General features: G+C 44.8%; 1 protein-coding gene across 3 annotated transcripts in view; it reads left to right on the top strand.

Annotated features, from left to right (window-relative positions):
• The window catches only part of CDH13 (cadherin 13), a 1,266,064-nt gene that overhangs the window by 41,013 nt on the left and 1,201,622 nt on the right, over positions 1-23,429 (top strand). The window contains exon 1 of one of the 3 annotated variants that reach the window (XM_074404604.1): positions 18,322-18,638. The exons of 1 other annotated variant lie outside the window; for it this stretch is intronic. In XM_074404604.1, the coding sequence (XP_074260705.1) occupies positions 18,594-18,638 (45 nt within the window). In that variant the 5' untranslated portion in view covers positions 18,322-18,593. Of the gene's footprint in view, positions 1-18,321; positions 18,639-23,429 lie in introns of those variants that run through there. One more of the 3 variants, XM_003938055.4, reaches the window with a different exon arrangement.

The raw sequence follows: 23,429 nt of genomic DNA, 5'->3' as shown, positions 1-23,429 counted from the left end.
CCAAAGTGTTGGGATTATAGGCATAAGCCACCACACCCAGCTTTTCTTTCTTTCTTTTTTTTTCTCAAAGGAAACATTGTAGATTATGAGAAGTGCTTCTCAGGAAGGAGAAAGTGTTCACCACTCAGGGTCTGAAGCTGGTGCACCCCTGAACACATCAAGTCACATCAAAATCCATGAATACAACAAAGTCCCAGTGAATATGGCCTGTGGTTGTCAGGGGATGAGGGGGTCTTGTGACATTCAGAGAGGAAAGATGAAGCATTGTGATATGCAGTGACGGGGAGGAAGGTGGTCCTTGCTGGAAATTAGCAAATTTCGATCAGCCTTTTAGAAAAGTATACAGAAAACGTATCTTTGAAAGAAGTTGCAGTATTTGTTCGGTAAAACGTACAGGGTCTCCAAATGGGTTATAGTCTTTGTCCAAGGAAGTAAAGCACTGATGATCTATAAAGCAGTCATGATGTGGTTTCAGCAGAGTAAAATACTCTGACTCTCTCGTTAATTGAGATTTTCGAGTTTTGGAATATGTATGATGATGTTCAGCTGACCATGTATTACCATCAGCATGAGGCCACCAGTGAAAGCCAGACCATAAGGCTGAGGAGTGGGGCAGAGCCAGGATGGCCAGGGCTCAGGGCCAAGTGAGGACGCCTGACAGTTGCTCAAACACGACTGCTCAGATATTTTTAGAGGGACTGTTAAGCCTCTATGACTGGGATAAGAAATTCCCTGCTCCAGTGCAGGGTTCTCCAGGCCTATTCTCGGAAACTCAGGCAGTAACAGGGTTCTGGTAGTGCTTGCCTACTCCTGGGACATTAAAAAAAAATCTGTTGACTGAGTCAAGATAAGGCCACAGATGTCAGGCCACAGGGATTCTGGTCCTTGTCATGAGGGCTCCATACCCTCTGTACACAGGCAGTCTAGTGTGGGGTTTCTAGTTTCCCTAGGAGAAGGCAGGTTTTTTTTCCATCCCTGTACATGTGTCTGAGTCATCCAGACAATACGGGATGACTGGATGAAGGTCCCCAGCAAGGCTGGGCACTGTGACTCACGCCTGTAATCCCAGCACTTTGGGAGGCTTGAGGCAGGCGGATCACTTCAGGTCAGGCAAGACCAGCCTGGGCAAAACGGTGAAACCCCATCTCTATAAAAAAAAAAAAAACAGTTAGCCGGGCATAATGATGCATACCTGTAATCCCCAGCTACTCAGGAGGCTGAGGTAGGAGAATCACTTGAACCCGGGGGTAGGGGACAGAGGTTGCAGTGAAGTGAGATCTTGCCATTACCACTATGGGTGACAAAGCAAGACTCCATCTCAAAAAAAAAAAAAGAAAGAAAGGTACTCATCTAAGCTGATGACACTTAGAAGTACTATTATTTTCAGGATGTTAAGTCAGGTTACCTTTCCAGTAACCTGGGACTCTTAATAGTTTTTTCTTTTTCTGATTAAAAATAAAATGCAACCAGTTGAAGAAATAAATAACATTAGAAGATTGTGAAAAGGCAGTAATGTCTCCATCCAGGCACTCAAAAATATGGGTCATTTTTATGACTCTCATGGGCACGTCAAATAAATAAATGAAGGGTATGGCCTAATCAAGACTGATTTGGTTGCAAGAGGCAAAAATCCCACCAAAACAAACCAGCAAGCAAAAGCAAAACAATTAAACAAAACCCCAAAAAAAGCAAAAGAAGGAAGAAAGAAAAGGATGAAAGAAAGCAGAGAGAAGGAAGGAAGGAAGGAAGAAGGAAGGAGGGAGGGAGGGAGGGAGGGAAGGAAGGAAGGAAGGAAGGAAGGAAGGAAGGAAGGAAGGAAGGAAAATTTATGGGATTTTGCCATGGAAGTTTGACTGAGCTGACATCTTCCACTCTCCATATTTCTTGGTTCAGATTCTCAAGACAGAGAATTTGATTGGCCAAGAGCAGTTCAGATCCTTCCAAGACAGTCAATCTAGGATAAAGTGGTGGCAGGGCATTCCCCTCTGGGTTGGGAGGGTCATTATTAGATGGGAGGTCCATGAACTGGGCAGATACTCCAAAATGTCTACTTCCATGCTTGTGGGGGGCACTGTTCAGCTTATAACTACACCCATATCTGTGATCTTTTAGAAATCCAAAGCTTTAAGTTTCTCTCATTTAGCAAAAAAGAAAGAAAGCAAAAAAGAAAATAGTTGTGACATATTTCATACTAGGAAATTATCTGTTATTTATCTGACATTCAAATTTAACTGGGCATCTTGTATTTTATCTGGCAACTTGACCCAAAGGTGAGGGTTATCCTTTCTTGGAGCTGTCATGGGGAAAGAATTGGGAAAATTTAAACTCTTGAGTCTCAAACTAAGTTTTTCGTGCCCAAGGGCTGCTTGTGTTCATGTCCTGTTTATTTTCTGTGATCTGTTTTTATTTTCAAGAGGAGCAACCTGGTTTGATGAGAAAACAGAGACCCTGACTCTGAGGTCTGGATCTGCCACTTACAGACTGCATGATGCCGAGCAAGCCGAGGTACCTCTGTATCCTCATCTAGAAACCAGGCATCACCGTGCCTATTTCAGGAGAGTGCTGTGAGCTCCATCCCTGTTGTTCCAAATGACAGCACATCCTTTGTTTTTAAGGCTAAATATTCCATTGCATGTATATATATATGTATACACACACACACACACACACACACACCACAGGCATATACATACTATATATACATGCATATATATACATTTTCTTTATCATTTCATTCATTGATGAAGCACTTAGATTTTCATTCTTTGGCTATTCTGAATAATGGGGCAGTGAACATAATAACACAGATATGTCTTTGAGATACTGAATTTAATTTCTTTGGTAAATATCCAGAAGTGCTCAGTGAAATAAGCCAGATAAAGAGAGACAAATACTGCATGATCTTACTTATAATGTGGAATGTACAATAGTCAAACTCATAGAAGCAGGAAGTAGAAGGGTAAATGCCAGGGAATGATGGAGAGAGAGGGCTATAGGGAAATGTTGGCCAAGGCGCACAGAGTTTCAGCTATGCCGGACAAATAGGTTTTGGAGATCTAATGTACAGGACGGTGACTGTAGCTAACAAGACTGTGTTTCATACTTGAAATTTGCTAAGAGCAGAGATCTCAAATTTGTTGTTCTCAGTATACACAAACAGGCACACAATGTAACTATGTGAGTTGATGGTTATGTTAATTGTCTTGACTGTGATGATTATTTCACAATGAATGCATACATAAAATCATCAAATTATGTAACTTAAGGATGTACAAATTTTAAAAATTATTTAAATATTGTTATGAGGAAGAATACAGAGGAGGATACCAGCCATGCAGCAGGTTCTCAGCTAACACATGTGTTCCTTCTCTTTCCCCACTCACTATACAAAATGAAACACCAGTATCTATTATTGTTACTGAGTAGCTATGATCATGTATATGCTAGCTATGGGATAATGTGCTGTTGAAACACCGTCTCATTGAATTCTGGCAACAGTCATGGGAGAGAGCTACTATATCCCTCTCTAATTTACTGATGATGAAACTGAGACATAGGCTGGTAAAAGAGTAGTCCAGAGACACAGAGCTTCTAAACAGCAGAACTAGGATGTAATCCCAAAGCTGGGTGTCTCCAGAGTTCAAGCTGCCAATTTTCATTGCTTTTCCTTGTACTCAGAAAGCACACATCCCATTGTGTGGCATGTGGAAAAGTTGCAGTGGTGAATCTACCCTCTGTTCAAGTATAATTGGGCCTGCAACCACCCATTGACTAGTATTTGTTGAGTGTTTATGCCATTGCAGGCTCTCTTCTGGACTCTGGGAATGCAGTGATGAGCAGGGAAAGTCCCTTCATAGAATTCCAGTCCCACTTAGGAACAGTCAACAAACAGACACAGGCAAGACTGAGCATCATATTGCATATGTGATATAAGGAGAATTAAAGAGAGGAATGAGAGCTGTGACTGTGGATTAGGGAGTCAGAGAAGGATGTTTTAAAGAAGGCTATTCCTGGAGCATTTCTCTGAGGAGGTGGCCCATGGGCCAAGACCTAAAGTAAACATGGGTAGATGCAGATGGAGAGCTGGTGGCGACAAGAACAAGCCAGGAGTGATGTGGGCGTAGCTCAGAGGCCATTTGAAGCTGAGTGTGCGCGGCAGAGAGGTAGGAGTTGAGGTCAGACCACAGCAAGGAGGTAGGGATTTATTCCTTGGTGGTGGGAAATACATGGCACCAACCACAGCTTCCAAAGCAAGCCCCCCTGTCTCCAAGGCATGGAAGCCTGCACGAGGAAAGCAATCATGCCACTTATCGCCCCAGTCTGAAAAGTAATTGCAGACACATGTGTAAAGGGCAGGGCAATCTTTTCTGCCAATTACATGCCCTGTTATTAGGCGATTAGAAGCTGGCAGAGTCACGGTGTGAGGTATTAGCTGCACAGTCTCCTCTCCCACCGCCTGTGCATTTCTGCTTCTCCTGAGGGCACACTCTTCCTTCCCCGGGGAATGGTCCCAGCTTGAACAGGTACCTTTCCAAATGATGTCCTCTAAAGCAACTTGTCCTTGTTTGTGAAAGAGAAATGAAGCCGGCAAGAGACGCTTATAAAACTGCAGTTGAGAAGCAAGGTGATAATGCTGCAAACTTTTGAAGGGTCTTGTCTGAGTGTTCCCAGAGCTTGGAATCAACCAGATTGTGTTGGTCCTCGACACACTGCCATTCATCAGCTGCTTTAGTGTTTTATTCAGTTCTTGGGCCTGTGTGCACCTGCCCATTTCTGTGGATCTTTTCTTCACTGATTTATCCATCTTTTCAGTCTTTAAGTCAGTACTTAACTGAGCACCTATTTTCTGCCTGGCACAGAGCTGCTGTTTTAAATTAACAGTAAAATCTAGTGGTTAAGACCCTTAGGCCCAAACAGTTCTCAATGCAAATCCCAACTCAGCACCTTTAGTTCTTCCTACACTTAGCTATGTCATCTGAACAGTGGGGACAGTGGAAGGATGGGGTTCTCTGTCTCTCTAATGCCTTTCATTCATTCTCATTTTTAGCTCTGATGGAGATGAGACTTTGAGATTAGCACCCCAACCCAGGGCAGAGGTCAGTGGTGGCAAAAGGACATTGGTTGGTGTGAAGTATCCCACTCTGGAGGTGAAGATCGTAGAGGAGGCAGCTTGGCAGGGCCTGGCCTCCAAGGAGATCAGGACACGTGAGCCTCAGAGAACTGCATGAAGCAGGAAGGCTGGGAGGAAGAAAGAGGGAAGCGAAGGGAAAAGGGAGCCGAGACAAGAGAAGGGGCTTCTAGCACCATCAAAGAGAAGACTCTGTGGCCTGAATAAAAGCCAGCTAAGTCATCCGGTTCCTGGGCTTCCACGGAGCCTGCTTGGCTAACGGTGTAATCTCAGGAACCAGATTGCTTGAGGTCAAATCCTGATTCTGCCCCTTATTAGCTGTGTGAGCTTGGGCAAAGAATCAAACCTCTCTGTGCCTCATTGTCTCCTCTGTACACACTGAGCCTAATAATAAAACTGACCTTGTCGGATGGCTAGGATTCCATGAGCTGGTATACACAAAATACTTAGAATTATGCCCACTGCAGAGTAAGCATTAGCAATTGTAGAAATCTAACTGTTCTTTTTTTCCTGCCCGTGTTTCACCAGAAAACTTGCCGTCTGGGATATTTGTTTGTTTTGTTCACTACCGTATTCCCCATTCTATTTCCTGGAACAGTGCTTGGACCAAATCGGTAATTTTTAAGGTTTGTTTGAATGGATGAATACATAAAAGAACGTGTGCGTTACTATTCCATATACTTTGTGTTCTTGATCAGCTCTGTGTGATAGTGAACTGCCTGCCCAATCTTTCAGATATTGTGGGCATAGTGACAGTGTAGCATGATAGTATTAATTGTAGGTGGGGCATGGTGGCTCATTCTTGTAATCCCAGCACTTTGGGAGGCTGAGGCAGGAGGATCACTTAAGCCCAAGGGACCAGCCTGGGTAACGTAAGGAGACCCTATCTGTACAAAAAAATACAAAAATTAGCTGGGCGTGGTGGCATGCACTTATTGTCCCAGGTACTCAGAAGGTGGAGATGGGAGGATTGTTCAAGCCCAAAAGGTTGAGGCTGCAGTGAGCCGTGATTGTGCCACTGCACTCCAGCCTGGGTGACAGAGCAAGACTCTGTCTCAAAACATAAAATAAAATAATAGCACCTGCTTTTTGAGGAGGGAAGAGCATGATACCTGGTCGCTGCCTAGCACAAAGAAAGTGCCCAGTCAGCCGGGTGTGGTGTCTTATGCCTATAACCCAGCACTTTGAGAGAGTCTGAGGTGGGTGGATCACGAGGTCAAGAGTTCATGACCAGCCTGGCCAAGATGGTGAAACCCTGTCTCTACTAAAAATACAAAAATTAGCTAGGCATGGTGTTGGGCATCTGTAATCCCATCTACTCAGGAGGCTGAGGCTGAGAATTGCTTGGACCTGGGAGACGGATGTTGTTGCAGTGAGCCAGTGAGCCGAGGTAGCTCCACTGCATTCCAGCCTGGTAGACAGAGAGAGCCTCTGTCTCAAAAAAAAAAAAAAAATTCCCAGTCAAGTTACCTGCTAGCGACATCATTGCTTTGTGTGGTATATCCCCTCTTTCGTGACACATGAGTGCTTACCGTGCCTTTTTGACCATGGTGCAGAATGAGTGATTGATAAGATTAGAGATGAGGGATCTCAGTAAGACTAGACAACTTGGATTTTCCATTCCATGGCCTGTAATTCCCTGGTAATGACTCCCTGGAATCAGCTAGAATTTCACTATCTTGTGACAGTTTACCACTGTTTGTATACACCCTACCTTAGATTCCACAAAATTGGCAGTACTTGAAATACTTAGAAAGTACAGGTCCAGTGAGTGTTCCCATAAACTGTGCAGGTGTCCAGTTCTGCCACCCAGAGACTGATTCCAAATCCTTGGTGACCATTCTCTTCTCCTAAGATACGAACTTCTGACATTGCTGGGTAACACAGGCCCTTGAGTCCTGACTGATTCCATAGAACAGAAGGATTGAAAGGGATCTGTAGAATAGCCAATTCAACCCTCTCATAACACAGACTAATATATGTTTTACGTGAACAAGCCATGTCATTTGTGTAACAGTCTATGATATAGAAACAGTCACCAGCCTGTTTTATGGAAAGGGCATCTGAGACTCAGAGGGAGTTAGCAGTTCTACAAAGCTAGAGGCCTGGCCTGTTTATCTTTATCTTAATGTACAAAGAGAGGCAGTGTGGCAAGCTGGTCAAGGGTTTGTGTTCTAGAGCTGGGAGCTCTGGATTCAAGCCCTTTTTCCACTAGCTAGCTATATGCCTCAGTTTACTCATTTAAAAGTGAGAATAGTGATAGAACTGGCCTCTTAAGATTTTCATAAGTGATAAACAATCTGACATGTAAAAAGTGCTTAAAACAGTGGCTGCCACATTACCAATGACTGTTAGCTGTTAATTATAACTATTATAATAAATAATAAAAGAAGATATTTTACATAAATAATGAAAGTAATATGATAGTAAATCTTAAGATGAAATAATCAACTCAATTAATTCTCAGTTAATGTTTGTTATTATTTCTGTAGTTACTCCCACCATGTGGCACACAGTAATTGGCAGATGGCAAGTGCTCAACAGTGGTGAGTTAAGTAACCCACCCGACTCTGGCTCTAGTAAGTGACAGCGTAGAATTGAAACCTAGGCTGTTGGACTCCAAAGGCTGTGCTTATTAGCAAGAAAGGAAACCAAGTCTTTAGGAACAGTGATCTGTTTTCATTGCAGCAAAAATAAGCCTCAGAGACAGGCTCAGGATCTAGGTGCTCTGACTCCCAGGTCAATGCTTGCTTCTCTCCGCCACAGGTTTCTTCACCCCAGGGCAGGTTTGCCTATCCCTGGTCATGAGTAAAAGGACATAATCATATTTCATATGGGGCTTGATTCAATGAGAAAAGCCCTTGGAAAAGTGCCTCACACTTAATAAATGTCACAGCTCTCATGATTACTTTTCATGAGTGCATTTATTAACGCATAGATGTTATTTTGAAGTCCTACATGTGCTTGCTACTGGACTTACTGAGGATGCAGATGAGAATCGGACTTGGTTCTTTACCTCAGGCAGCTCTTGGTGCAGTGAACTCCAGTAAATGAACAATAACATGTTCTAAGTTCATTTAACCCAGCCTGGGTAGATCCAGAGCAACTTCCTGGAGGAGGTGGCACTGGGGGTAGTCCTTAATGATGAGCTGTGGCCCACACACTGGACCTAGCCCTGCACAGGAGAAAGGTGATACAGGTAATTCCAAGGAAGCAACATGTGCAAAGATCCTAAGGAAAATGCAGTAGCCTCACAAGAGGTGGGGTCGATGGGAGATGTTCTCTATGGCTGGTACCTGAGCTTTGTTGTGGAAGATTGAGATAGACAAACAGCTGTATAGGATCTTTATGCATGGAATCAAATGCCAAGTTAACAATTTGGACTTTAACCTAAGAGCAATGGGAGGCCACTGAAGGTTGTACATTGATACCACAAAGACGGTGGACAAAGACCATGGACAAATGGCTGTTATTAACTGCTGAGTAAAATAATGCGTGGATCATAGTAGACACTTGATATTTATTGGTTAAATTAAAAATTGCCCTGGCAACAATATGGAAATCAGGCTGAGGAGTTTGTGGAGACTGTCAACTACAAACCAATAACTTAGCTTGATTCCAGAAATGTACTACTACTTCTTCTTCGTTTTAAATTATATCTTGCTGCTTCTTACCAAAACAGTTGCTGAATGAATGAATGAAGGAATGAAGAAAGTGTTGTCATCGTCTGCTTTTTTTTGTTAAGAGAGGAACAATTTATGGGCATCCAAGGCAGTGTTAGCCAAGAGCACTGAAATAAGTTCTAGAATAAATAACCATTTAACCCCCAAAGAATAATAACTGGGCTATAGGCATCTTGTGGGAATATGCCAAGAGCTGTCTCTTCACCCAGAGGCTCCATGACAAGCAACGAGAATTCTTTGTCTTCTCTCTTGATGCTCTCTGATCATCAGAGCCTCCCTGGGGACAAAACATGAATCAATAGATTGATTATACCAACAAGAACCTGGCATTCTGAAAAGGCTTTAGATGAATTCCTGACCTGTCAAGTAAGAGAAAATAGTGTTGAAAATACTCTACCATGTCTTGCTCAGGTGCGCCCTGGTTCATCTCAGTCTCTCCAGATTTATCTTGGGACAATGGCATCCTCAGTCCACCTAGGGCATGTCCCACGGCCCACAAGAGTTTTGTCTTGGCAAAGAGAATAGGTTGTGATCTATTTGGCTTGCCTGCAGGACCCCTGAGCCTTTGGTCTTATGGTGTATGTAACATGAGCTTTCTAAATGTGCATGCTTACTCCTGGCTATATTTTTGCACAGTGGTTCCTTGGCAGTGTCCTGTCATCATCAAGTGTTGGACCGCTTGATATTCCTGATAAGATTAATGTGTTTAGAGAGTCACTGGCCCTTCCACTCTCATTGGCTGTAAGATCACCTGTTCGTTTATTTCTTAAGAAATATATTATTAAGTGCTTATCATGAAGCAGGTATGGTTCTAAGTACTGAAGTCCAATAATAAATTAAGAGATATTTAGTTGCCTTCATGGATCTTATATTCTAGTAAGGGAAACACACATAAAAAGCTAATAATAAATAAAATGGTGACAAATGATAGAAAGTGTCATGAAGGAAACAACGAGGACATGAGCCAATGGAGGATAACTGGAGAGAGTCAGTGCCTCTTCTGAAGAGGGGACATCAAAACAAATTCTGGGAGGATGAAAATGACCTACAAGTTGGGGGAAAAAAGAATATTCCAGATGAAGTGACTGGAATGTGCACAGGGATGGGGAAGAGCTCAACAGATTTAAGAGCCAAGAGAAGAGCAGAGTGCAATGAGCAAGGGGGAAGTGGAAATGGAATGAATCTGGACAGAGAGGCAGGAGAGAGCTGTGTAAGCCCTCGTGGGCTGGGACGAGCTCCCGCTTTCTATCATACACTAAGAAAGAACTTAATGAGTCAACATACTCACTTTCAACTTTTATGCATTGGAAACAGGACCAGCGTAGACAATTTCCATTTCCATTTGGAACACTGGGACTGAATGGGAATGCATAATAGGACTGCACTTGGAGAACCACTGCTCTGGGAGATGGATGCTGAAGTATAAGATATGTACTGTTGGATATTTCGTTTTTCTGCAGTAAATATAAGTATTAGAAACAGCAGACTTGCAGAGCTAGGAGGAACGCGGTGATGCACTTGCACTCTCTTACTGACGCATCCCACTCCTGTCTATTAAATGTCTGCTCAGTGCCAGGCAATGTGCAGGCAATGAATATCTGAGAGAGAGGGACAGACATCATCCCTGACCTAATGGAAATTGCACACCAGTCATTTCAAATCCACAGAAGCTCAGATTAAAAAAACAACAGAGTCTTAAGATTTGCCTTTTCTGGCTCTCATTTGGTTAAATTTTGACAGCTGTCACACATTCAGAATCATTAAATTGTAGTTTTCTGTGCTTAACTTGCCTCCACCGATTAACTTTCCCCAACTCATTATGGGGCCCTGACCTTGGTCTATTCATAAAAGACCATAGAAACCATTAACCGGATGGGTTGCATTTTATAGGAGCAGCACAATTTTATCAACTAGAGGAATTGGCAGATTTGGATTACATTGTAAATAAATTTATCCAATGCAAACATTCACCAATCTGCATTGCATTGTAAATACATTTTCTCAAGTAATTGTTAAGAGCTGGCCTTACAATTATGTTGGGATAAGAAAAACAACCAGAGAGATTCAGTAGCTTTGCAGTAAATGTTGAAGAAGGAAATGGAATTTGCAAGGGGACAGTCAGCTTGGATTAGATGGATGGAAGGAGAGGGTGGTGAGTCAAGGAATTATGGAATTGGATTCGTGATAGACATTAAATGTTTGCCGTACCCATGTAAATATCTATGCTAGATTTAAATATTCAGCTTTTTGCCCATTCCCTAGCTACACATAGTCCCAAGAAGGGAGTTCATTCAGGTATAAGTTAGCTGTTTCTGGATAAAACAAATAATCACAGCAATCTCTGTGTCATATGACAGTAAAGATTTATTCCACTGGATTAGCTAGGGGTTGGCAGATCTGATCTAGACTGGGCCAATCTGCTTCTCACTGCAGAGCTGAGATGGGATGGATTGTCTCAGCTTCACATGTTTCTCATCTTTCTTGGACCAGCTGGGCATCCAGGGAGTGTTCCTTTCATGGAAATGACAGTGGCATGAGAGAACAAAGGGCCCTTAAGACCTATGCTTAGAAGTGCACACTGCCACCTCCGCCTTGTTCTGTTCACCACTGCAAACCAAATGGACAAGCCCAAAGTCAAAGTGGAGTATATTCATTCCACCTTTGATGAAGCAAGAATTAGATCCAGGTGGAGGTGAAGAATTAGGGCTCTGGCCAAGCACGATGGCTCTTACCTGTAATCCCACCACTTTGGGAGGCTGAGGCAGGTGAATCCCCTGAGGTTGGGAGTTCTAGACCAGCTTGACCAACATAGAGAAACCCCATCTCTACTAAAAATATACGAAAAATTAGCCAGACATGGTGGTGCATGCTTGTAATCCCAGCTACTCAGAAGGCTGAGGCAGGAGAATCTCTTGAACCTGGGAGGCGGAGGTTTCAGTGAGCCGAGATTGCGCCATTGCACTCCAGCCTGGGCAACAAGAGCAAACCTCCATCTCAAAAATAAAAAGAGGGCTCAAAGCAAATCTACCATATTCATAAGTATGTTTTGATTCATGTGCTATTGCATAGGCTCATGTTATGTGCCAGACACTGTGTGTGGCAGCAGGAGAGATGTCCATGTCATATTCCTGTACCACTCACTACTTAGGAACCTGATAAAAAGAGTTCTTGCTCTCTTTGCCTTTTATATGTTGTGTGCAGTCGTCTGCTAAGAAGTCTCTCTTCCTCGATTCTGGCCCTCAATTCAATCCATCTTCCAATGTGGCTGGAATGATCTAACTAAACTGTAAATTAGATATGAAATCTCTGTTTAGGCAGTTTAAATGATTCCCTCTTGCCTGTGGGATAAAGTTGAGTCTCCCAAGGTTGATGTTTAAGCTGGTTCTTATCTGAACCCCTAAACTGCCCAGCCTTGTCTTATGTCAGCCCTCTGGTCACCAACCACTTCCACAAATGTCTTTATTTCTTCACTTTCCCTTTGTTCCGGCTCAGTGATTCCTGACTTGGGGACCAGAGACGGGCAGATTGGGACTTCAGGACCCTGAGGTCCTCGTAAGAAATCTCATCTAAATACACAATAAGCATTGCTTATCAAGTGAATAAATAATACCCCCTGACACAAAGATAGACACTGTCATTTTAGACCTTTACCTAGATGAGACTGTAAAGAATAAACTTCAAATTCTTCTAGAAGGAAGGGTTGAATTATGAACTTTCTTCTACAGTTATTTCTTTTCTCATCAATGGATATGAAAAATACAACATCTGCCAAGTGGAGACCCATGATGGTTTTTGACACATAATGGAAACTAGTAGTGAATCCCTTGTATCTTACTTCTTTTTTTTTTTTTTTCCTTCAGACAGGGTCTCACTCTGTCACCCAGGCTGGAGTGCAGTTGCACAATCTTGGTTCACTGCAACCTCTACCTTCCAGACTCAAATGATCCTCCCACCTCAGCCTCCTGAATAGCTGGGACCACAGGCATGCACCACCACTTACAGCCACGTTTTGTATTTTTTGTAGAGATAGGGGTTTTACCATATTGCCCAGGCTGGTCCTGAACTTCTGGACTCAAGTGATCCACCCGCCTCAGCCTCCCAACATGTGGGGATTATAGGTGTGAGCCACTGCACCTGGCACCCTCGTCTCTTCTTAAACACTTCTTGATCCTCCATAGCTCTGGCAACCTTGACTATATTCTGGTACCCCGTGTAGCACATGATAACAGAATTTCTCCTGATTTGTCACATTTTCATCTAGGCATGGTGGCTCATGCCTATAATCCCAGCACTTTGGAAGGCTGAAGTGGGCGGATCACCTGAGGTCAGAAGTTCGAGATCAATTAGTCACATTTTCTTAAGCATACATACCATGCCTTATACTTTATTTCCTTGTTGCTTAACTCAGGGGCTAATATGGAATAGGTACTTTAGAGACATTTTTTTGAATGAATAAATAAATATTTGTGAATGAGTAGTGGCAAACTCTCTGGAGCATTAGTTTTCAAAGTATATATTCCAAGGGCTTGTAAAACACAGAGTGCTAGACTCCACCCCAGCATTTCCAAACCAGTAGATCTAGGGTCCTGACATACCTGGGAATTTTCATTGCTCACAAGTTCCCAGGTGATGCTTATGCTGCTGGTCTTGGTCCATACTTTAAACACATTGCCTTTCTCAGCTGGCTCTGAGATGATTCTCTGTGTAAAAATAACCCCAGCCACTAATTTTGGGTAAGGGAGACACCTAGAGGGGGGTTTTAACTGCTGCTTATTCACAAGATAAAAATTGGTGTCTGAATGTCCAGTTTTGCTGCTCATGAGGGACTGAGGTCCTAAAGATAATTGGGCCAAAAACTGAGATGGCCTAAAAGTCACTCCTGGTTTCATCTCCTTTGCGAGTGTGGAGGTCATGCTTGTATTAAACATATTCACAGAGGACGCTGTATTAGGGCAGAACCTAAAAAGATGAAGGAGGATGTTTTGTCTTATTCTTAGATGTGTGGACTGTACCTACATTGAGGAAATTTAGAAGGATGTCACACCCTATGTCTCCTCCACAAAAGCTCTTTAGACACTGACATGCTTACACATGTTCTTCACCGTGTCTTGTTCTGGTCTAGACTATTGTGAGAAGACCTTGCATCACATGTGATGAGCCTGTCAGCATCACACATTTTGCAACACAAAAGCCACTTAATTCACCCCCTCACAGCAAGTCTTCTAAGCACCTGCCATGCTCCCGAAGCTCAGCCCTGAACAGCAAAATATACAGAAATGAAGTTATATTCCAGAGGAAGAGACAGACAACAAGCCAACAGATGTAATCACTCATTAGTTATTGCTACAAATAAACCACCTCAAATTTAAAGCAATTGTTTATTTTTAGGTCAAATACCTGCCGATCAGCTGAGCTGGGCAGATTCTGCTGAGCTTGTTCAAACATCTGTGGGTCCATGAGGGGCTCATCTTTCCTCCTAGGACCAGCGGGATAGCCCACAAATGCTCTTTTCGAGGTATCAGTAGCAGTGCTTGCGAGAGCAAGCTAAAACACAGAGGGTTTCCTAGGACCTGGGCTTATAACTGGCACTCCATCCCTTCTGCTTCATTTCATTAGTCACAGAAGTTGCATGGCTAAACCCAAAGCCAAGGGGCAAAGGGCAGACATGCAGGTTGGAGTGAAGAATTGAGATGATAACGTAAGCCACAGTGTGTAGCAGAAGGTCAAGTAACATAGAGGGCCGTGAAGAAACACAAAGCAGTGTTTGTGGCTTAAGAGTGATCAGGAATGCTACTTGTGGTCAGCATTTTGGTAGCCAGGTAGACTTACAGGATGGTGTATTGTCATAATCTTGGTTATTTTTAGCAGGTGTTCCCATTGTAGGGAGTGAGCTGTTAGCATTAAGGTATGTTGCAGTGCTGTATGATATGGGCTTCCCTGCATGCATGTGGATCCCCGTTATCTAGGTCCCCAGGCGCGCCTAAGTGCTGTGTTGTTGCAAAAGGGTTCCTAGCTGGATTAACGCTGCTCTATACAAATGCTTCATCATAGCAGCACATTGAAAGCATAACAAATTTTGAATACATTGTCTCTGCTAGACTGCATGCTGGTCACCCCCTCCCTCTACACACACACACCCATGCGCTTGTACACATACACAGGGGAACATGCACACACTCACACAGTCAGAACCACCCACTCTGGAATGTCTTCATCAGCATCAGCCAAGGACAGGAAACAAGCTCAACCCTTGGCACCCACAGGAGGCAGCTGCTGGCTGTTGGATTATTCCCTCAGTGCCAAAGCTAGGCTGATGCCTCTGGAAAAGGGGTGTGAACCTCGAATGTGTCTAAAGGCGAACACAGCTTCTCGAGGAGCCCACAGATGCTGCAGCATCTGGGGCTTGGTCGGTAGATGATACAGGTGGGTGGTGAAGTGGGGATACCTAGGAATCAACTTTAGTATTTATTTGCCACATCAATCAATTCATCAGCCAAAATAGCCCTAATAGGCAACTAAATAAAAAGCAAAGCAAAACAAACAAGAATGGATTTCTTCTTCAGAAGCTTCTTATCATTAAAATGAAATAATTTTTTCTTCCATCGTCATTGGACAAAATACGTTCTCTCATTCTTTGGTAAAATACAGGTTTTCTGAAAGTTGAGAGGAATAGATTGATAGAGGGGAAGAGAAACATCAATATTTACAACAGTCCTGGGAGTGCTATTATGTTATGATTTCCATTTTATTGATGACAAACTGAGTCTTAGGGTACAAAAGAGACTTTCTTCATATAAGTAGAATCTGAAGATCTCAATTCAGGTCTTATCTTTCTGACAAATCTTTTCCCACCTTAGTAGGCTCAGCATGTTTGGAACCTCATGGGATTACGGAAGTGAGCCTCAGTGCTTAAGAAGACTCCAGAAATCAACTTCTCTCATTCCTGGAAAGCCAATCTGTAGGGACTGAGGCAAGGAAGGAATAAAGACTGGCTTGTTGGGCACACCCACTTGGAATCAGGCGAGGTTTACTGGAACCACTCTGCCTGCCAGTAGAACAGCCCAGGACAAAAGCCCAGGACCTTAGCAAATGCCTAAGCAGGACTTTGCAGGGGCCAGAGTCAGCAGGATTTTGACCGGATGATATCCACCTTTATTGGTAACATCAGAGTCATGAGGTCTTTCATGGCCTGAGCATCACAACCTCTCATTATTAGTCATACTGCCAATAGCCTCCTTTTATATATGGTTCATGAATTTGAGGACAAACCAGAGAATTGTCCTTGGCCAAACCAAGCTAACTCATCCAAGATTTTCCCCCTCTTTGGGTAAGTACTGGGGCAAAAAGCACATCCAGGGAAACTAATCAATCTGACACTGGAAAGTAAATGTTCCAGTGTTGAAGGGACATGACACTTTTCACATGGCTCATGGGCTGGATGTACTCACACTGCCTCACCCCAGCAACATGGGGGCCAGCGAGTACAATCCTACCATGATCCCAAAAGGGGAGAAAACTGGAAATATTTGGTAAGCAGCACTAAGGACAGGGGATGGGAAGACCACAGAAGGCCAGCAGAACTGTGAAATTGTCCTTAGAAGGCAGCCTTGGACATTCCCTTCTCTGAGGGACTGCTTCTCTTGACTGAGCTGCTGCAGATGGAAACCTGGCTAGATCCCCATCTTCTGCAGTCTAGCGCCTCATTGTATTTTATCACCTCCCAAGCTGTCCTCTGCTCTCTTTCCCTATCACTGTGTCACTAAGCCATAGTCTCAGTTCATCTGGCCCTGAATGACAAGATGGCACTTTCCCTGGAATGGAGAAAAGTCTGGATATTTCAGGATGCCTTGATTTGAAGCCTGTTTGACTCTAGAGTTCTCTGGTTTACTCCCACCTGTGGGAAATGTGAGGATAGATCTCCACACAGGGGTTCCAAAGTGTCATGATCTGCAACATCATCTGTCAAACCATATTAGTCAGAGGCTCAGGGCTGGATGGTCCTCTTTAGGCAAGGAAATGAGTGGGTGAAGCAGCAAGATTCACCTTTCCCAGTTTTATCTGGGGGTTGTTTTGCCAACATTGCCATCTGTTGGGCCAGTGCTGGCTATGGCAGCCAAGCCTCAGATGTTACTGCATCTTTATCAATGACCTTGGGACCACAGGAGATGACCTTGTGACCAAATAGCAACAAATGAAGGATCTTAAAAAGCACATCACTTTATATTTATTCAGCGGATGTGTCTTCACTTAATCCTTACCACAACCTTATGAGTTCTGTACAATTTGTATTTTCATTTCACCTGCGAACAAATGGAGACAGTTCGAGTAACTTACAAGTAAGGGGCAGATGTGGGGGCTGTGCCTAGATAATGTGGCTCCAGACTCCTTGCGCCTCCCCACCTTCTGCTGCATCTTGGCGAAGTCTAGCCATCTCTTCCTTTAACACACACTAATTTCTGTCTCCATGTTCCAGGCCCTGTGCCAGATGCTGGAAATACATCCCAGTCCACTGGATCTTGGCATGGTCCATCACTCAGTGTCCTGCTGTATTACCTGTTACATAATGCGTTTATTCCAGTATGCAGCCCCATGGAAAGTGATGCTGAAATACATTGTATACATGTTTCTACAACAAAACTATGTAACTTACGCTTCTCTTATTGCTTTGGCTATCAGGGAGCTCAAATCCAAATCAGAGCAAACACATTAGAATTCGGGTTTGTCATTTTGGTTTGCTGAACTTTTTCTTCTGGCCCAGATTTTCTATTTTGGTTCATAAATTCTATTGCACAAATGTCCTTTATTGTAAAACACCTTAAATTCTTTTTAAAGGAAGGCTGCATGGAAATGATGAAGTAAGGTCTTCTCTGTATATTCTTAGATTCCTACCAGGGAAGGCAGACCTAGATGTCCCTGTTACCCTCATAGTACCCCATGTATAAAATCTCTTAAGCAGTGACTACTGCTGTTCTGAGTACCTGGGGGTAGTTCAGAGCTTCTGAAAGGTAACATCTACATAGAAAAAAGAAGTTTCCTCCAATCCAGATCCCAGCTTTGGTGCCAGATGCACATTTGTGGAGTAGGTGGCTAGTCAGACTCTCACCTGAGCGGTTAATAAAATCTATTGCCCCTTGATGGAATTTTTTTCTGCAAGCTAGAATTGATCTGTCCTCTTTGTGATTTGTGACATGGCAGGAAAACACCAAACACCATTATGACTTGAGCCACAATGGTGGGGGAAGAAAAGGAAAAAAAAAGAAAAAGAAAATCCACTGCCAAGGCTTGCCAGGCGTAGAAAGGGCTGGAACTGCTGGGGTCATTTTATTTGATTTATTGGAAATAAAGTGGATCTTATTAACATTTTAATAAAGAGAATCTTTTTGCACTAGGCTGGAAGTGGCCACCAGTCCCCCGTGCAATTCCATTCTCTGGAAAAGTGGAATTCGCTGGCATTGCCCAGCGTGATTTGTGAGGCTGGGCCCCAGCAGTCCAAAGAAGCAAACGGGCTCCCACCTCCGCGGGGCTCGCTCCTCGCGAGGTGTTCACCTCGTATCTGCCATGCAAAACGAGGGAGCGTTATGAAGGAATCCGTCTTGTAAAGCCATTGGTCCTGGTCATCAGCCTCTACCCAATGCTTTCGTGATGCTGCTGCTGATCTATTTGGGAAGTTGGCTGGCTGGCGAGGCAGAGCCTCTCCTCAAAGCCTGGCTCCCACGGAAAATATGCTCAGTGCAGCCGCGTGCATGAATGAAAACGCCGCCGGGCGCTTCTAGTCGGACAAAATGCAGCCGAGAACTCCGCTCGTTCTGTGCGTCCTCCTGTCCCAGGTAGGGAAGAGGGGCTGCCGGGCGCGCTCCGCGCCCCGTTTCTGCATTCGGATCGCCAGGCACAGGCAGGGTGAGGGGGCTTTCGCGGGGTCGGGGCCTCTGGTCGCCGCTGCAAAGACAGATCGGGGCTCGGAAGGGAGGTCATTCTGAGCCCAGAGATCCTGGGCACCCCCTTCCGCCCCCACCGGCTCCCACTCCGGCGTGTGTGTGTGTGTGTGTGTGTGTGTGTGTGTGTGTACGTTCACGGGAGGAGGAGAGAGCTCCTAGACCTTTTTTGCTAGCAGGGGCGACATTCTCGCCCACATCAAGTGGGGTAACTTTGGTTCCCTCCTCCGGAGGCTCCGTGCATTGGAGAGAGACTCAGTTGGAGGCGACTCCAGTGAGCCGCGGTTTCCCCCAGCCCAACGCCCAGCGGCGGAAGCGCTGCTTGGGTCCGAATTGCGGGCTGCGGGGCTGAGGGGCTGGAGAGGCCGAGCAGGCACCGCCGACTTCCCGGGTGGCCCGGGCCCCCTGGCACAGCCCGGCCGCGCGCTGGAAGGCGCCTCGGGGCAGCAAAGAGCCGCAGCCCGGCTGCTGCTGTCGCTCAAAGGCGCCGGCGCTGGCCGCACCCGCATCGGGGTCCTTTTGCTCGCAAACCCCGGGCTCGAAAGGGCCGGAGCGCGTCCCCCGCCAGGGCTCAGGCCCCAGCCCCCCGCACCCCTATTGTCCAGCCAGCTGGAGCTCCGGCCTGATCCCGGCTGCCGCCTCTGCTACCTTCCCTGGGCGGGAGCGGAGCGCAGAGAAAAGTTCAAGCCTTGCCCACCCGGGCTGCAGCTGCCTGTTAACCCTCGGAGAGCTTCGGCGCGAAGGAAGGGCCCGCCAACCCGGAGAAGGGGCGAGGGAGACGCGGTCCGCCTGCAATCCCCGATGCGTCTTGGAGATCTCGGGAAGTTTGATCGCAGGAAAGCAGGGCTCTGAAGCCAAGCCTGGGGTGCTGGCGGCTGCGGGGCACGCCCAGCACTGCTCCGGGGCCTGTGGTTTCGGAGAGTACCCCGACCCAGTCCTCCATCGCCTCCCAGGCAGGCTTTGGGACTCGGAGTGAGCTGGCAGCCTGCAAGTGGGTGGATAGGAGCCAGGGCAGGGCAAGGCCAGGCAGAGAGGAGGGAAAGAGACAGGGAGTACCTCGGGGTGCTAATGTTGGGTTCCGGGGCCAGGGATAGAGGCTCCTGTGTGAGTTCCTGGGTGAGGGTTGGGGCCCTAGGTGGGGACTGTCTGGGACGGGGACATTGGTGCAGCCTTCTAATGTGAGACCACTGCTGGAGCAATGTTGGGGTTAGACTTTGAAAATGGGCCAACATCTCAGAAATGTAGTGATGAGTGATGGAGGAGGAGATTATCGTGCCTGGCTGGGCTGCTGAGCCTGCTCCCATGCTTCTGACTTCTTTATTCCTTGTATATACAGTCCCCATTGAGGGCTGCCCAGTTATAGCTCCTTTTCTACCAGGCATTGCGAGTGGATTATCTTGGGGTCCTTACAGCCTGGAGTCTTGCCATGGAATACGAAGCCTGGCTGTGAACCAGTTTCCCAGATGTCCTGTACCGGAACGACCCCTAAGGCTGTATATGTGTACATATATCCCAATTTAGCAATGCAGTTTGGAGCATGCCTCAGACTAAAAGGATTCAGATCCTTCCTGCCATCTGCTAGTGGTACCACCCGGGGCAAGTTGTTTAACCTCTTTGAGCTTCCAAGTTCTCCACTGTAAAATAATCTGCTGCCTTCCTAGGACTGCTGTGAGGATAGGATTGCATTCAACAGGATATTCTATGCAACGCATGCTGCCCTGGGAGCATTGGTGTCTGAGAGCACCTCCCATTGCCTTGTACAGAACTTCACAGTACTTTTTCTCTCTTGGCAGGTTTTTCAGTTCCGATTCCAGGGCTTGCCCAAAGTTATGCCTCCTTTAGAGCAAGATAGACCACATGACAGGGCCCCAAGATCGATCTTGATGCACTAGGGACTCTCCACATGGTTCTTTTTGCAAATGAACTGATATGTCTCCTCACCCAGGGCCAGGTTGGCACATGTGGCTTCTGAAGACTCACTCTATTTATTTAGAAGAAGGAAGCAGAGATTTTGCTGTGAATTGAAATGATTGCCCTAAGAGGCTTATTTCTAATTTAAATCGTTATGCGTATCAGAGCAAAAGTCCACATTAGGATAGTAATTGATATCCTGGTAACAATAGTACCTCCCAGAAAAATCATTTTGATGCAATCCAGTTAACCAGCGAGAAGTTCAAGGGCAGAGCTCTGTGAGCCATAGAAAAAAGTGGGGAACATCTTGGAGGCTTTGAGTTGTCAAGCAAAAACAAAACTTTCCTGGGGCAGAGAGAAAACAGAAGAAAGGGAAAAACAGTGTAATAAAGCAAATTAGTCACTCAGCCCTGGTGGTGTTCAGGCAAGCCTGTATGTTTTTTTCCACTGCAGCTGTAATGCATTGGGTCCGACTTTGGAAGCCATCAATCTCTGTAAGCTTATTGGCTTGGTTGCTGTTTAGGCATTTTGGTAGGAGGCGAGGAATTCTAAGCAACAATGACTGGAAGCTGGCACAGTTGAACAGTCACCTCTCCTATCCCCTAGGGTGTTTTGGGAAAGTCTGTCCCAGAAGTGGCCTCTGGAATTTGGCTACGATAAATAATGAGTGTGAAACAAATCAAGAAAGAAATGAGCTAGAAATTCCGTGGTAAATATGATTCTCCTCCCTATTTGGGTAGCACTTACAGCTAACCAAAAGTTCTAACAATGAGTGAGTAATCCCCCAAGAATTAGGAATTTAGGGAGTAGTTCAGGTTTGGAGGGCAGTCACTTGGAAGTGACTAAAAATGTTCCACGGAATTATGAGATTTCGTTATAAAGTGAGGAGTTCTCCCTTGGAGTCAGAATCTTGATTTTCAGCATTTTAAATGAGAGTCAGTGTCTTGTAATGCTCCTGCAAATTTGTGTGTTATGTTTTAAGAACTGTGTTTATTTGCGGAACCTTTTGGATAAGGAAAGAGACACAGGGTTGAAGAGAGTGCTGCCCCCTGCCACTTAAGGTCAACACGTGACAGCCTGTAAGATTTTCAGAGTAGTAGTGAAATGGAATGGAATACATAGTGAAAGGAGGCAGTGATACAGTTCACCTGTCTGAATATTCTTTTTTAGCAAGTCCCAAAACAGGTTTAATAAACTGCGTGAGTTGAGTAAGTAATCTGGAATTTGTGAAATTCCACAGTCTGTACTAAAAGCCCCAACAGTCATTTTAGCTAATCTCTTCTACTCTGCCTTCCTCCCTTCTCCCCTTTTCTATTTTTAGCCCTTGGGTTTTCTATTAAGTAAAATCTATTTCCTTCCAGAAGTTTCCTATATGTGTTACAGTGAAATTGCTCAACAAACCGACGTACCCTATAACTGCATTATCTAAAAGTATCAGCACCTAGATGTGTAAATTGAGCCTCAATCTGAAGTTCAATGTTTAAGTTAAAGTATAGCTAGGTTCTTGAAAACATCCTTATTTCCTTCCAAAAATACAGTTGCTTGGGGAGTCTAGTTAATTCATGTTTAGTGTAAGGTAAGGAAAAGGACAAACTATGGATTTAATTTACACCTGCATGACAGTCATATCATCTAAGTAGTCAACAGTGTTTCTATGTGCATGTCTGAGTGTGTATATCTCTGTGCGTTTTGATCTTATTGTAATACCTGTTGAAAAATTTCTCCAGAAGAGGGCTCCATCCACAGCATTACAAAATTCTGAATCTACAGCTCATATTTTAAAGAACTTCAATGTAGCAATTCTATCAAAACGTAACTATTCTCCTTATGCCCCATTATTTCCCACAAGCACCTCCAAATAAGAAATCCTACTCGCTTTCTTTCCCTTCCTTCCTTCTCCTCTTTTTCTTTTTTTTTTCTCTTCTGTTGCTTTCTCGCTAGATTTCTTCTTGCTTGCTTGATTTCTTCTTTTTTCCCCTATTGTAGTTGGTTCTGTTCTAATTCATTCTTCAATTCTGTATCTCCTCTGAGTATTGGAGCAGGGAACATTTCAAAGACCTTTGTAGACAATGCAATATGGAATGTGAGAAAGTTCTGAAATTTCCTGGCACTTGACTTTCGTTGAACTTGATTGCATTCTTCAGGCAGCCAAAAGGCAGAAACAGTTCTGCCTGTGGAAGGAGATAACCTTCCCCTTACATAACCACTAGAAGGGTGATTCCTGAGCTAGGTCTACTCACTTTCCAACACCCATTGAAAGGGAGAGGGAAATATCTGCCTATCAGCCAATTACAATAACCAGTTGGGCAGAATCAAACCACTTGACCAGTGGTTTTGGCATTGTTTCTATTTAGCGGTCGGCAAGATGCCTACGTACCTGTGGGAATCTGACCCTCCTGAAGGATGCTGCCAATATAATTCCTCACAGCCTGTTTCTTCTGCAGCCGCCTGGGATCCCAGGCCTGGCTCCCCAGGCAGGAGCAGGCTGCACAGACAATGGCTGAGCTGTAGGACCTCTCGCTCTTGCAGTAGCCATTCAGCCATAGCCTTATTCTGGGGTTAGGGTAGAAAGTCATCTCTCTCTGCTGAGAGATAGCTAAGGGGAAGGCAGGAGAGGAGAACAAAGGACATTTCCAAGTAAGTGCCGACTGAGCCAGGGTCTGTGGAGGTGAATGGGTCACGCTCTAGCTTAGCAGGTTAAACCTCAAGACATCTGCTTGGTGGTAGAGAAACTCATCTATCTCAACCCTGCAACTCTGGCTTCTGGGCAGACGT

This window comes from Saimiri boliviensis, chromosome 1 (assembly GCF_048565385.1).
Source record: "Saimiri boliviensis isolate mSaiBol1 chromosome 1, mSaiBol1.pri, whole genome shotgun sequence".
Lineage (NCBI taxonomy): Eukaryota > Metazoa > Chordata > Mammalia > Primates > Cebidae > Saimiri > Saimiri boliviensis.
The sequence above is the reverse complement of the archived record's forward strand: the minus strand, read 5'-3'. Positions and strand labels throughout refer to the sequence as shown.